The sequence below is a fragment of the Ambystoma mexicanum genome, chromosome 7q, assembly GCF_040938575.1.
Source record: "Ambystoma mexicanum isolate Mex_15411 chromosome 7q, UKY_AmexF1_1, whole genome shotgun sequence".
NCBI lineage: Eukaryota > Metazoa > Chordata > Amphibia > Caudata > Ambystomatidae > Ambystoma > Ambystoma mexicanum.
In genome coordinates this window covers 911,312,297-911,328,765 of record NC_090941.1, presented here as the reverse complement: position 1 = coordinate 911,328,765, position 16,469 = coordinate 911,312,297, and the positions used below count along the sequence as shown (strand labels likewise).

Sequence of the window (16,469 nt, the reverse complement as noted above, 5' to 3'; positions counted from 1 at the left end):
GAAATATCAGTTGAGGCAATCATCCCTTTAGAGTTAGGGCCAGTCAGTCATTACACCAACCCAGGAAACTTAGAAAAGAAAGGTTTTAAAAGGAACACCTTTCATCTGTGTCTCTCTTGATACCATGCCCTTCTCACATCTGTCACACAGCAAGCTGAGGAGGCCTCCAATAAAGTTACATTTAATGTATCACTCCGTAAAGTGTTGCCACTGACATACTTGGTGGGTCTGGACCAGATTAACACGGTGAAGAAGCATGCCTTGACTGCCAAGGTGGAAACATCAGAGCTGATAAGATAACTGGTGTCAACCTTGCATTTGAATCTATGCATAGTCGAAATTAAAAGGAACCTGGAACACATATTGCTATTATTCTGCACCGTATACTTTGAGCTGAAAGTGAGAGATAGTCAGCAGCATGTGGATAAGTAATTTGAGAACTCTGAGTCAGAGCAAAGCATGGTCATAAGGTGCAAGGTGAACTGCAGGGGTATTTGGAATATGTTGCAGTGAGCAAGAAGCATCAGTAAAAAGCAAATGCCCATGTGCTGCACACTGAGCCACATCTGGCAAGAACACGGTCAGGTTTGGGGATCACTGCTACACATGCTGTACGCAGGCAGGTAAGCCTGCAGGACACAACCCTCCCTAAACCAGGACTTTTAAATGTGTCTGGAACTACAACATATGGCATGCCACAGATGGTTGATGTTTTGCACATGCTTGACACATGCCAGTAAGACGTCCATATGGCCAGTACAACATATCTGAAGAGCTATCAAACCCTAAACAGGCTACTTGCTAATGTACAGGCTGAAACAATTTAAGTGATACCTGGGCTACTGTATTTGGCAGCAGGGGAAGGGTGCCTGTGCTTCATATTTAACAGTTGACATTTAACAGCTGACATATTTATCAGCTGGCATTCAATACAATGAGCATTACAGAAGACAATGTAAAGCTACCTGTACACAAACCCTAAAAACAAGAGGATAAACACAGTACCAGCTGTGAACCGTGGCTTGTTACTTGTGCAAGTCAATTGTATGTGTTGTGGGGATCATTGAAGGCACAGCAAGCATCCCTCAAGCAATATTCAACATCTCCCATAGAGGTATATCTTTCTTCAGCTCTCCCGCAGTAGAGAGCAGCACCATCACAATAATTACAACTGTTCCATAGATGACAACCGACTTTGACATTTTTACAGCTCTCCTGGAGAGTAAAATAATTCCCACAAACTCACACATTTATACACCTCTTCAAAAGCACAGTCATAATGTACTTGACAGTTCTCCAACAGAGAAGAGACACACAAAACATCCTTTATTGCTACCCAGAAGTGAAGAGGCAGCACTCCCTAAAGTTTACAAAGTTCACTTATGATTCAGAATCACTCTCTAGCATGTCTACAGGTCTCTGCAGAAGGCAGACAGGCAGACATTCACAGCAACGTGTGTCCAGCTTTTCTGCACAGGGGAGTCATTCCATTCAATATAGTGTACCCCTCGCAGAGAGGGAAGGCTCATACTATCACTGACTCTTTCCCCAGGTTTGGATGGTGAGTGTGCAGGTAATTCTCCAGATTCTGGAGTGCACTGTTCTCATGCCCCCTGACCATCCTGCATGTGGGCTGCATGTTCCTGTGTGTCTGAACAGGTCAATAGGATGGTTTCCCTGGTTAGAAAGAGGATGGAAGTCCATAGAGTGCACCTTGGAAGACGTCCTTCTTCTCCTGCCATCTGCATTGGGCAGAGACAACATGGATTCTTTAGCGCCTGTTGGTCAATGACTAATGACTTGATAGGCATCCAACTTCCTAAGGCATACTTCCAGATGCCACAACACATCAGTGGAGGAAACCTTAGAAGTAGGGTTGGGGGTTGGCTTGTGGATGTTAAAGTTGGCAGAATGAAACTATCAAATGTGGCTTCACTGACATTGTTGCCAAAATGTAATCTTCAAAAAATGCCCCCACATTACAAGTTTTACACAACTGTACACTCCTTTTTATCGATTGGACACTGAAGAGTAATCCACACCAATGTCAATGTTACTGACAGTGTTGCAGAAATTCTATGGCCTTTTGACTGTTGTTCTTACTATACAACATCTGGAACAACAGCCTCTTTATTATCATTATCAGTTTGCCACATCCTCCTCACCACAGCTACATCCTGCTCACCAGAGCTGCCACATGAGCCTTCTTCCTCAGCCTCCTCCAGAAACAACACTCAGCCGCATCGGCTGCAGTGCCCTTCTGACACATTCATACTGTCACCACTGCCTTCACACCTATGTCAACACAGTGTCCTTACTTATCACCACCAATGCAGCCTTCTCCACATGACAACGACTTGCACTGCCTGCTGCACCACATCTCCAGTCACTCCCACCTCTCACAATGTAAGCCAAGGACAGCAACAACAGACTCCTGTGACACAACACATCCAACTCTTCCTCTTCACATGACAACAATGATGAGTCAAAGAGTTTTCAAACCACACTTTCCCGTTCCACCTCCAATTCCCAAAACATGCACCTAAGTCCCAAAAACAAAAGTAAAATGTACTTATAACAACAAAGACAATCAAAGAATGAATTAAAAGAAGGGAACAATAATCAGTAAAATAAATAAGCGCAACATAAGGAAATGACTGTATGACGTAAGGATATGGAAGTCTTACAGAAAACCATAGTCCCAAAGGAATGCAATCACTCAAAGACAGCAGAACAGCATAGAAGAACTATAGAATGTCACAAAACCCTTGCAATCGGAATTTCCTTCGACCTAGAGCACTCTAATCGTGGCATCTACCTGATAATTCTGCCAAGAAAACAAGGAAAACTAGCAAATGGAAATAAGTTGAGTCAGGCTTGTGCATGGCCTCAAATCCCTCCCAGGTATCTGAGTTTTTTAATGGGTGGCATGGAACCCCTCTCAGTGCTTTAAGTGTTCTTATTGGCCACCTCATACTCCCGCAGTCCTAGAACTCAGTTTTGAAATGGGAGAGGGAGATTGAGGCGGCAAACTGTCTTCTGGCCCCTCAAGCCTCCATGTGGAGGCTTAATGTGATGTGAAGGCCTGTTTATAGGGAGCTCAGTAAAGGATAGCGTTTTGTTCTGTAATCTATCGCTTTTTCCGAATGATGCCATTGAACATGCTGACCCCATCATTTGCAGAACTCTTATTAGGAATTTCACATCAAATTCCCCCATTACCCACTTTCCCTGTTCCTTTCACTCCATCTGTTCTTTCATTAACATCCTTTGCCGATAATGTCAGGGTAATCGTTGACTCTTCACTCTCTTTTACCTTACATATCTCTACGGTTCTATCTCATTTCATTGATGGGTGAAATTTGGACTTTTTTTCTGATTATGTTTTACTCAAAAAACTAATCGAAAACTCATCTGAATTAATTTATTTTTATTTTTGGGGGATTCCAACCACAAATCGCCCATCCCCTATTGTTTCTTACCTATTACCGACCACCCCCAGCCCTTATATATACTTTTCCAACACCCCATCCCTATATATATCAATGGGTTTTTTCGGTAAAATGTACTCAGAAAAAAACCCATCGACATTTTACCCATCGATGAAAGAACACTCTACTGTTGCCCAAATGTGCTATTTTTCACTTGTTCACCATTCGGAAAGTGCATCCTTGTTTTTGCTTGCACACAAACCTAACCTCTGATAACTTCTCTAGTCTTCTAACCTGGGGACCATTATTCTGCTCTTCTTAGTTATCCTGCAATTTAATTGACTTCTTCTTGCTCCATCATTCTTCAATGTATCTGCCATTTTGCTTCTCTCCTCACGAATCTCTATTCCCTGCACTGTCCTCTCTTTGATGGCTGACCTTTGAATCTCATCTCCTTATTTCACTTTCTTCACATTGGGCTTCATTACGAGGTAGGTGGTAAGGGATTACCGGCACCGGTAAGGACACCGGTGCCGGTAATCACTTACCACCCTATTCCGAGGTCCCTTAGCGGGTCCCTTCCTTAACGCCTGGTTTTGCCAGGCATCATGGAAAGGACCCGTTAAGAGACTTCAGAGCTAATAACGGTACCGCAAATTGCGGTACCGTTATTAGCGCCATCCCCATTCCCATTGAGCCCTATGGGGGCTCGAATGGGAATGGGGAATGGTTCCCGGAATGGGGATTTACCGGCTCCTCCAAGGTTGGAATGACCCGGTAAGTCCCTATTTCAGGAACCCGGACCCGAAATACGATAAGTGGGTAGCCATGGTGCTAATAGCACCATGGCTACCTCCTACCTCATAATGAGGCCCATTTTTTGGCTATTAGCACCATGGCTGCCTCCAAACCGGGCTCCATTGCCGGATTCCTTCACTGAGGAATAACCGGGTAATTCCTCCTTGAAGGATCCATTCCCCATTCCCATTAGAGACCCCATAGGGCTCAATGGGAATGGGGAGGGAGGTAATAACGGGCACATTACAAATGGCCCGTTATTACTTCCCTCTTCCCCTCGGGGGACCGGAAAAGACGTCTGGTTTTACCAGACGTCTGTTCCGGGTCCCGCAAAAGGACCCTCGTAATCAGCGCTCCTGTAATGAAGGGTTCGGGACCGCAAGGGTCGTAATGAGGCACAAAATGTGGACTTGCCTCGTGTGCAACAGAACTATTAACACATCCCTGAAGTAATGACAATAATGTGTACTCAACAAGTGAATCTAACATTAAGGCATGCCTGTGTCAATACTACATACATGAACCGGGTGTACATTAAAACACTTATTTGTGGAAGGAAATAAATGACCAAAGAACAAGTACCACATTAGTGGAGACATTTGACCATTCCAGTGAAAGAAAAAACCTGTGAAAAACTGTTGCGGGAAGTGCAACATACGGTCCTCCCTTTCCCCTGGCATTTACACTAGGGCCCTGCTAGATTTAAAAGAGGACCTCCTTGAACTGGAACAAACGTAACCAAAACAAAACTGCTGTATATAATTGGGATTATGTTCATAAAGACGTCTGATATTCGTACAGCGCCTAGAAAGCATTCTTGCATTATTGTATCCTCTGCCGTGTCAGGGGTCTGAATGTCACAGCTCTCAATGTTTCTGCCGTGTGAGGCTACTGCCTCCGCAAAGTAACATCTGCTCATTGCCTGAGGTAGGAGTCAGATTCAGGATTGGGGGACGAGTTCAGTAGTTTACTGCTGTGATTGTTCGTAGGCACTTCAAGAGCAACAGCTATTGAAGACACATTCAAAGAAAGAAAGGATGGCACCTATGTGTTCAAAATTGATGCAATCATTCTGACCTTGGCCGGGCAGGAAAGGAAGTGTACGAAACAGGAGGCATGAGGGTTAAGGGTGTGTGGGGGCGAGAAGGGGGGTGGAATAGGGGGCAGAAGTTGTGACAGTGGACAGATGGCTCATTACAGGTGTTGACCGTTACCACTGCCCAGTCCCTCAGAATGCCTGCTTTGTTATGAGTCGGGTAACAGCCGTGTGACTCCCTATCTTTGGTGTTCATAGGTCTCCAGGAGGACGTTGTCTGTTTTACAGTGAGAAGTAAGTGGCCTATCATGAAAAGATTGAGACTCCTAATGCTGATGCTTTGTACTGCTTTGCACTGTATGTATTTAGTACACAGTAGGCCTCATTACGAGGTGGGCGGTAAGAGATTACCGGCACCGGCAAGCGCACCGGTAATCCCTTACCGCCCTACTATGAGTTGCCTTTGCAGGTCCTCCCTTAACACCTGGTTTTACCAGGCGTTAAGGACGGGACCCGCAAAGCGACTCTGGAGCAAATAACGGTACCGCAATTTGCGGTACCGTTATTAGCGCCTTCCCCATTCCCATTGAGCCCTATGGGGGCTCAAATGGGAATGGGGAAGGGCCCTGGTGAATGGGGAATTACCGGTCCCACCAACCTTGGAATGGACCGGTAATTGCTCCATTCACCAGGGCAGATTCGGAACGAGTTTGGAGGCAGCCATGGCGCCAATAGCGCCATGGCTACCTCCAACCTCATAATGAGGCCCAGTTACTATGAGGGCAATTCCCATTCCAAGTTACAGCTCAATAAAGCCAGCAATACCACCAAAGGCATTGACATTACACCTTAAGCATGACCAAATGCGGTAACGCGTGCTTAGTGCAGGTTACTGCCCATGGCCCTGAAAGAACAGTACCTGCTCATAGAGCTGTGGTCATTGACATCCAATTCCCCTTGCTGAGCTGCATACCATATAATATGGCCATAACACATTCATTGATACACACACTGCTCAAAGGGTTCTCTTTCATTCCATCGCCGATTTTTGGCTGAAAAAATTCCTCAACATTTTTTTTCTAGCCTCCTTCCTAGTTATTTACTACCTATTTTCCACCCCCCTACCCCTTTAAACACCCCCATACTTTCTGATGAGTTATTTTGACCAAACATCAGCAGCAAAAAGCTCAGTGAAAAAAATCCTGCCGATTAATGAATGTCATACCGTTTAAAGAGCCTTTTCAAATGGCATAAAAAAAGAGCAGACCTACCGGACATAAAGTGAACGTTTCTGATTAGTTCTCAGGGACCCAGACCCAGAACTCATGCTGTGGTTCATCATCTGCTCGCGCAGGTCATGGATTTTCGCCTCAAAGCGAGCGTACTCTGTTAACGAAGAAGATTCAGAAAGAAAAGAGGGACAACAGAAACATTTCGTTAATTATCATGCAGTTAACTTTCTTATCCAGCCATTGAACTGCTTCACATAATTTGAAGTTGGGACCCATGTCGTGATGCTATTAGCACCTCCCTGGCAGTTCACAATTACAAAAAATGTGCTAACCATGAAGCATACTTATCTGGCACTGAGCAGCTGGTAAGTGTTTTAAATAATGCGGAACATCACTAACAGCCATACGAAAACAACAAAAGCAAACCACACAGTGCAAGATTCAAAAGTTGCTTTAAATACACATACAATAATACAGTTATTACAGTTTAAACTTATTGCATGATTTGCTGGGTGCAAAATGCTATGGAGCAGTTTTTAAATTAATAATATGCAATTTGTGAACTACATTCCTACATTCTCCTCTATTTTCATGGCTACATTACTGAAAGGTGAATTGCATGCGTGTGTCTTGTATTTTCGTCGTATAAGCTGGCCGCCATGGAACAGGGAGAAGGGACTAGACATAGTCCCTTCTCCATTTCCATGGCAGCTGGAACATCAAGGGACGCAGCAGCGACAGGCACGACTGGAGCCTTGTCGAGCTGGTAAGGACCTGGCGAGGAACGATCAGATCCCCTGTTGCAAACTGATTGACCCTCGCCAGGTACTAATATATCACAAATAAAAAAATACAGTTATTACATATCCACAGGGAGTATCTGGACGGTGCCTTCCCGCCTCAATAATTTAGGGTTAAAGATCTTGAAATGTCCCCCATTATTTTCACAGCTGTGTTTCTGGAAACTACTTTAGACATGTTTGAGAGCATGGGTTCCACATCTGGATTAACCTTGAATTCGTTTACTACTTTGGGGTGAAACCAAAATATTTCCATCTGCCAGAACTGTGAACCCGACTTAAGAGTACACATGTTCTGCCTTATGGGATGGTATCTGCTCAGCAGGCGTCTACCATCACTTTCCGCATCTCTGTGCCATACCAGAGGAGAAATATCCATGTGCATACCAGTCTGGTCCCACACACAATGAAACCCCAGCACAAAAATGCTAGGCAATTCCCCTCTGAACAAGAAGACAACAGCAAGCACAGACATATGTTTCAGCCATATTCGGCTTCACCAGTGAGGTGTGGCGTAGGTGTAGCACCTCCCTGTTGACTAACAGCAGAGCACAGCCTGTCTTGGATACAGTTACTAATTTCAAGTGAAACCCCAATCATTCCCACATTTGTCAATGGTGTGAGTGACCCTCTACTTTAAATGAGAAAAGCCTGCTTGGAGGGAAGGTAAACATGTTTTACCCATTAACTATGAAATGTATACTTGCTCGAAGTATTATTAAAGATGAACCCCATTCAAGGGGCTTTGATTGCTATAGCTCCAAAATACCTTATAATTGGACAGTCTCAACGAGTCCATTGTTCCAGTTCAGACCTCTAGATCGTTTTCGGCTACCCCCACAAGCACAATGCCTTGCTGTGGACACACGCTAGGTGAGTTGTCCAGAAAACCAAATGCCCAGGTGCCAAAAATGAAAAACACTAACATAAAGAGAGGCCCTCACGACCATACTTCCCATCCTACTATGACTCCCAGTAAGTGCAAGATTTAACCATGAAGTCCTCTTCAAGAGATTTTCCCAACCATACTACCCATCCTACAATGGCTCCCGGCAAGGCAAGATTTAACCATAAAGTCCTCTGCGAGGGGTTCTCCCGACCATACTACCCATCCTACAATGGCTCCAATTAAGTGCAGGATTTAACCATAAAGTCCTCTGCGAGGGGTTCTCCCGACCATACTACCCATCCTACAATGGCTCCAATTAAGTACAACATTTAACCATAAAGTCCTCTATGAGAGGTTCTCCCGTCCATACTACCCATCCTACAATGACTCCTGGTAAGTGCAAGATTTAACCATAAAGTCCTCTGCGAGGGGTTCTCCCGACCATACTACCCATCCTACAATGGCTCCAATTAAGTACAACATTTAATCATAAAGTCCTCTATGAGAGGTTCTCCCGACCATACTACCCATCCTACAATGGCTCCTGGTAAGTGCAAGATTTAACCATAAAGTCCTCTGTGAGGTGTTCTCCCGACCATACTACCCATCCTACAATGGCTCACAGCAAGGCAATATTTAACAATAAAGTCCTCTGCGAGATGTTCTCCCAGCCATACTAGCGATCCTACAATGACTCCTGGTAAGTGCAAGATGTAACCATAAAGTCCTCTGCAAGAGGTTCTCCCGACCATACTACCCACCCTACAATGGCTCCCGGTAAGTGCAAGATTTAACCATAAAGTCCTTTGCGAGGGGTTCGCCCGACCATACTACGCACCCTACAATGGCTCCCAGTAAGTGTAAGATTTAACCATAAAGTCCTCTGCCTATTTGAACGTTGCACAAATGCACTTCTGAAGTAAAGTAAAACAGTACTCCCCTTACATACCGCTTAACATACAACTCATTCCTGTGTTAATTACCGAACTGACTACATGTAATATCAATAAATGTGCTTAGATGTAAAATAGGACATGGTGCAAGTCATGTAATCTACCATCACAATATCATTATATGTTGAAAAAAGCTACAAGTTAAAATCACAATAAAACATTTAGAACGACATAAAACATTAGAATCACATCCCAGGCACCTCCATGCCGGTGCTTTGACTATCTCTCAGGTCATCTGATTTATTTTGTATTACATGATATCCTGTAAAATGATCAATGGACTGCCACTGAATAAGGATACAAATACAATCTGTGGAATATAGATGGCTTCAAGCACTGTATGCCTAGACAGCTTAAAGAATGTTGTCCCACACATTTTACAAAGGAGGGACATCTAAATGCAACATTGGATTAATAGGCACTGCCCAGTAAGTACCTATTACACTGAAGTAAAACATGGAGCTACTCAAGACACATGCAATGACTCCAGGGCCCGCAGGTACATTTAATATCCTTTATTAGTTGTAGTTCCAGGTTCCGGTTACCGTTACAGGTACTATGGGGAAGGCATTCACCGGTCCATCCTTGGACACTCACAGCTCAGGTGTCACTGACATGCATGGCATCATACACACATCACATTCACCCGACATTCTCTGAGCTGCCATTCATCCACATGCACCAACATTAAACCAGCAGCAGGCAAGGAGGACCAGTGACAAGCACTACCACACACCTCCTGCAGTACACTGATTCACACTAGATATAAGACACCTCCCTCTCTTCCACAGCACACACACACACCATTCACGCAAGATGTAACAGTGCCCTAAGAATCCTTGCTACTGATTACTTCTCCGCAATGACAAGGGTTTTCAGACTTTTTCAATTAGAAATCTCATTCTCCCAAATGTCACTCCCCAACTAAAACAAAGTTATTTTAGGGTTAAACGCCAATAGGGCCACACTTAGCAGGCCATTCCTAATGTATTCATCCTACAAGATATCCATGGAAACCGCAGCAAACATACATTGGGAAGATCAATACATCTACACACAGATCAACAAGTCCTCCCTGGCCTGATCAGGGGACGAGCAAATCGGAAGGACTTCACAGTCTTCACAATGTGCAGGTACCCAACAATTATTGAAAATCTATGTTCCCCAGCCAACACACCTATAGGATGAAATAGCTAGCTGATTGATCCAGACTTCGAGTCACTAGAATCACCCACCACCAGCAGACTTCTAGAAATTGCTGAACTGAGTACTGTAAGCATGAGGAAACACATATCTCTACTGTACTTCTTTCCACAAGGACCCCATCCTAAACTGATGAGTTCAATATTTTCATCACACAGAATGATGCGTGATCACCGAGGCATACTGGCAATTGCATTCTTGTTATCCATATCTATCATATACCAAGTGGCAGGTTAAATAGTTCAATTGAAACATGCTAATCTTGGTAACAGGACAATGCTCTGCAATATGGGTTTGATAGACGTCTCACACTAACTCTGCTGTTCATCCTAACAATGTCAATACATTGAGTTAGACAATTGGATAATAATGTTGACACTTCATTACAGTACTAAGGCACTGGAAGATGGCAGTATGAAGAGCTTCATAAATCAACAAATTATTTATACATTTTAAGTGGGGACACATAAGTGCCACCTAGATGTGAGCTACTATCTATTCAGGTCAGAGGTCTATTGGTGGATACAATATGGGGACAAAGCATTCTTACATTTGGGACAGGGATTGTAAAATCTTGCATGATTTAACTCCTAAGGTATCTCTCCTTTGTCTCTCCATCTGTTACAGTTCTGCCCATTCTTTTGGTGTCCCTGTATTAAACTGTGCCTCTAGGATGTGGGTCACCTTTTGGAATGTCTTTGATCGGAAATTTTGATTGGGTTGTTGAGGGGTGAGACTGTCCCACTAATAGGGAGATGTCAATCTCCTGCGGATGGCCAGATGCCGCCTTTGATCTTCTGCAAGGTGTTTGCTCCTTTCCACATGGGCAATTCCTGTCTACATGTTGAGGGTTCTCCACCGACCTGGAGTTGTTAGCCTCCTGCTGAGTGTCCAGTAGTGCTGTTAGCTTCTTGCAAGGTCTTCACACCATTTCACATGGACAGTTTCTGTCTACTCAGGATGAAAACTGTCAAAGGCTCGGATTCAGGAACCCAGCATTGATGGCTTTACTTAAAGTGGTACTCTATAAACTGGAAGAGCGAAAAAAACTGCAAAGCTAATTAGCATTTTCATTCTCTGCCCACTTACCTAGCACACCACTAATGTGAACATCCAAGTGCCAAGAGTAGTGAAGCATAATAGATAATAAAAATGCCTCCTGAAGTGTTCCTCAATGGGTCGGTAAAGCTGCGTTTTGCCCCCCTTCCTTTTCAATAAGACGCCTTGGCACATTGCGATCACTATTTTCCCCAAAAGCCCAAAGTAAAATACCTAAAACAAAACACTGAGATTTTGCGGCCAGTCCTGGTGCTCTCCTTGCCACACCGATCTTCCTCTGAGGGTTCAGTTCACTGGCTTTTTGTCTTGGTTGACACTGTTAACCTTTACTTTTAAATCAGCAAGGTAGGGACGTAAGGGAAACAAAAACAGTGCAAGGTCTCGCAACCAGCCATCTTTCAGTTTCTATCAAATCAAAGCAACAATTCAGAGGCTGAAGTGGTGCAGGGAAGGATGGGATCAGTCAGAATGTAAACAGAAGCAGAAGGAATCCATGGCAATGAGAAGAGAAAGCAGAGCCACAATGCCCTCGGGGAGAATATGAGAAGGAGCAGTGTCAGGGATAAGCCACTACAGGCTACTGTTTTTCCTTTGTGTAAGAATATGAGTCGCCATGTTTATCATGCATGGGGGTCATCACGAGCAAGAGGTTGTGAATTATTTTCAAGACCAGCTCACTCCGTTTTTGCCGGCAGGGGCTCTGAACAACCACCAGGCCTGACCTGCCGGTAGTTCAGACCTCTATCAGCAGATAATTCACGGAAGCACCAGCACTGTTAACAATGGTGCCAGTGCTCCAGTGTTCCCATTCCCATGGAGTCTATGGGAATGGGAACTTAGCGTTCTGCCGCTGCCCATAATATTCTGGTAATACCGGGATATCAGGCAGCGGAAACCGTAAACCGAGGTTTCCTCATAATAAAGTCCCATATGTTGGGAGCATATTCATGCTGTGAGAGCATTGTACTCCGCATGCACAATTTGTTTCCAACAGTGAACAAAGTACAGTGTTACAGTGGGGTGCAAATAGCTTTCTAGTTCCTCTCTATTTTGCTCAAAAATACTTAAAACTGCTTTGATCCGGGCTTTGAGGAGCAGCTGAAAAAACAATTTCCTAAAAACAACCCAAATCTAAATGATGTCTATTTTCTCCCCTTCATAACCGAGAAGCATGGCAGCCAACAGGAGTCCAGCAAGAACTGTCTACAGTCTGGGTATTGGTGAATTCTTTGGACAAACGTGACATAGGAGTGTGATGATTCTGCTGGTAATTTGAAATGCTTCAGTTGGTTTGTGTTGATTACATCAAATCTAATTGGTTTAAGGAGAATTTGGCACATTTATTTTTTGACAGGTCGATTTTGCTGCATATATATGCAGGGGAAGACCCCTTGCAGCCCCCTTAACTCCCTACATTAATTATTACCCTAACCCCACCCACAACATATATATGTGGCAACATTATACCAAATAATTGTGGCCAATTCTCCTTCAATCAATTTGGCCGCATAGTAATCTGCCAATCCCATTTCCGTCAAGCTGAAGTGGCAGGGAGAGGGGTGTTTCCTAAGGATAGACATACACCTTTGATAGACTCCTGCAAAAGAAGATTGGGAGATGTATATTTGAAACCAAATCCAGGGCAAAAGAATCTGATTAATAAAGAGGAAACACTGCTAGCCTCCTACTAGTAGACATGTATATTAAGCTCAGTCACCAGAGCTCCATTTATAGGGTCCTGTGAATGGATGCTCAACTCACTAGCGGAATGGTTGGGAGGTGACTTCACACTGGCAAATAAACAAAACAAAAAGATAAACAAAAATAGCAGGCACAGTCACAATATTAAAAAAAAGAGTATTTAAGTACTTTACAAGGAGCACAAGACATTGAAAAAACATCGGGCCTCATTACACGGTAGGCGGTAACCATGGTGCTATTAGCGCCATGGTTGCCGCCGGTATTTTACTGTGTCCGCCTTGGTGGATGGCAGAATTACTGCCCTATTCCAAGGTGAGCGGGGGCGGTAATTCCCCATTCACCAAGGCCCTTCCCCATTCCCATTTTTGCCCCATAGAGCATAAAGGGAATGGGGAAGGCGCTAATTATGGTACCGCAAATTGCGGTACCGTAATTACCACCAAGGTCCCTTTGCGGGTTCGTTTTTTAACGCCTGCTAAAAGCAGGCGTTAAAGTACCAACCCACAAAGGGACCTCGTAATAAGGCGGTATGGGTTAACGGTCACCGGGAGCATTACCGGTGACCGTTAACCCTTACCGTCTTCCGTGTAATGAGGCCCATCGTCTGGAGAAAGATTAAAGAATAGAGCAAGTGAACATCTGGAAATGATAACTCGCCTCAGATAGACAAGTTGCAACCTCTTATATGGTACACATTTCCCATAAAGGAATCAACTTTCAGGTAATATGCCAGTTATGGTGCTTTACATAGAACACTGAAAGGCTGATCAACCAACATGACCAGAGTGGTCATTCATGGGATGGAGGAAAATGGACATTAGGAAATTGATGACGAATACCAGAAAGCAAGTATGATGAGAGGTTGGGTCCGTACCCTGTAACTATACCCCAGCCAAGTAAATTGGTCTGGATTGGTGTGACGTGGCAGGAAAGCATTGAATGGCGTCTCTCCTTTGGAAACCTCCATAACATTTAGATGATCTTTGGGGATCTCTGCTCTTCTTTGCTCTGGTGAGTGTTTCTGGGCACTCTAGCTGATGTAAAGACTCTGTGATTGCACCTTCAAGCATAGATACATCTAATTTGAGTGCACACAGAAGCCCTTTATTCATGCAGTTGGTCAGCAAAGGCATCTTTGTTTAGGACGCAGCACCCAGCTAGGACATCTGCATCCTATATGTGAGAACCTGCAAATGACCACCCTCATTGTGATTCTAGCACATGGTAACTTATTTGGAGGCCTTCCACTTGTGTTGGACTTCAACTCTCATAAGACCTATCCAGCATAATCAGCAGTGAGGAAAATGGGAGTTGTAGTCCAAAACATATGGAGAGGAACACAATGAGCGACACCTTCAAGCTTTGCAAGTGCTTACATTCTTGTTTCAGGTTCAGAAGTGATGGTCACTCGAGGGAGTCCAGAGAAGAAGCTTTGCCACTCCACAGAAGCTGCCCACCCAATGCGGGTATTTCTTTTTAAGTGTCTCAGTTTCCCCATCCCATCATTACGTACAATTTTCAGATGCACAAATTGATATTCTTTCTTTGCATCCACAATTCTTTGGCACTTTTATCAGCATTAACATACTTCCTTGAAAAATAAGTATACAGGGCCTCATTTCGAGTTTTGCAATAAATCTGCCAAAACACCACCAAAATCAATTACTGTTACCGCCACTTGGGATTACAAGAAGTGGTGAAGAAGGCGTAATCCCCTTTATTACAAATGGGTGGAATTACCACTCTGTAATCCCGCCGCTGGTAATTGAACTTGTAATTTGGTGGTGCAGGAAAAATTGAGGTAATTCTGTTACCGCCCAAAAAATGGCATTAACGGAATTAGCTCCACTTTTTAACTGCACCACCAAACTTGTAATGAGGCCCTTAGAAGGCATTAAGGGGGTAATTCATAGAAATCAGCGCACAAGTGGCTCACGCGGCTGGCGCAGAGTGTGCGTGTGCGGCAGTCTGCGCCAGCCGCGTGCGCCAAAATCAATTTTTGCGCACAGCGTATTCATGGATTCTAACATCCATAACGATCCGTGGCGCAGAGTGGCGCATCGCACCTGCAGCAGTGCCAGTTACGCCCCCAAACCCGTCCTGTGCGCCATGAACAGCACACAAATCCCGTACATGGTGCACAGGCCAGTGGACCAGCATACAGCCCCCCAACCACGAAAATGTCTGTAAAACTCCCTGCGCACCCCTCCGAATACACAAACCCCACACGCAGCAGGGTGCGCATGGAGAATCACACGCGACAGGCCTTGTGCGAGCGGGGTACGTGTATTTCGGGGGTGCGCGTGGAGAATCACACACGACAGGCCCTGTGCGAGCAGGGTACGTGTATTTCGGGGGTGCGCGTGGAGAATCACACACGACAGGCCCTGAGCGAGCAGGGTACTTGTATTTCGGGAGTGCGCGTGGAGAATCACATGCGACAGGCCTTGTGCGAGAGGGGTACATGTATTTCGGGGTAGCGCGTGGAGAATCACACGCGACAGGCCTTGTGCGAGCGGGGTACATGTATTTTGGGGGTGCGCGTGGAGAATCACACGCGACAGGCCCTGTGCGAGTGAGGTACGTGTATTTCGGGGATGCGCGTGGAGAATCACACGCGACAGGCCCTGTGCGAGCGGGGTATGTGTATTTCGGGGGTGCGCGTGGAGAATCACACGCGACAGGCCTTGTGCGAGCGTGGTACGTGTATTTCAGGGGTGCGCATGGAGAATCACATGCGACAGGCCCTGTGCGAGCGAGGTACGTGTATTTCGGGGGTGCACGTGGAGAATCGCACGCGATAGGCCCTGTACGAGTGGGGTATGTGTATTTCGGGGGTGCACATGGAGAATCACATGTGACAGGCCTTGTGCGAGTGGGGTACGTGTGCAAGTGGGGTACGTGTATTCTAAGGGGTGCGGAGGGAGTTCCAAACGTGATTTTGCAGTGTGTATCCTCCCAGGTGTGCCCTGTACCCCCTCCCCAGCCCCTGCAGCCAGCCCACACCACAGGGGACTACCCTGCACCCCTGGTAATGTCTCATAGGCAGCCCATCCACCCTGGCCATGCCCCCCAGCCAGCCCACATGTCACCATGCACCAGTGAGAACCAAGTCATGTCCCCCTGCACCCCCACCCACCCTGCACCCCCACCCACCCTGCATTGATGGGCACCTGCCAGCAGGCCCCGACTCATGTCCCCCTGCATCCCCACCCACCCTGCATTGACAGGCACCTGCCAGCAGGCCCCGACACATGTCCTCCTGAACCCCCACCCACCCTGCATTGATGGGCACCTGCCAGCAGGCCGCGACACATGTCCCCCCGCACCCTCTCCCACCCTGCATTGAAGGGCACCTGCCAGCAGG

General features: G+C 45.5%; 1 protein-coding gene across 8 annotated transcripts in view; it reads right to left on the bottom strand.

Moving 5' to 3' along the window:
• DLG2 (discs large MAGUK scaffold protein 2) overlaps positions 1 to 16,469 on the bottom strand; it is a 5,493,568-nt gene that overhangs the window by 977,718 nt on the left and 4,499,381 nt on the right. For all 8 annotated transcript variants that reach the window (XM_069639853.1, XM_069639851.1, XM_069639850.1 and 5 more), the window contains one exon: positions 6,537 to 6,651. In XM_069639853.1, coding sequence (XP_069495954.1) covers positions 6,537 to 6,651 — 115 coding nt within the window. The remainder of the gene's footprint in view (positions 1 to 6,536; positions 6,652 to 16,469) is intronic.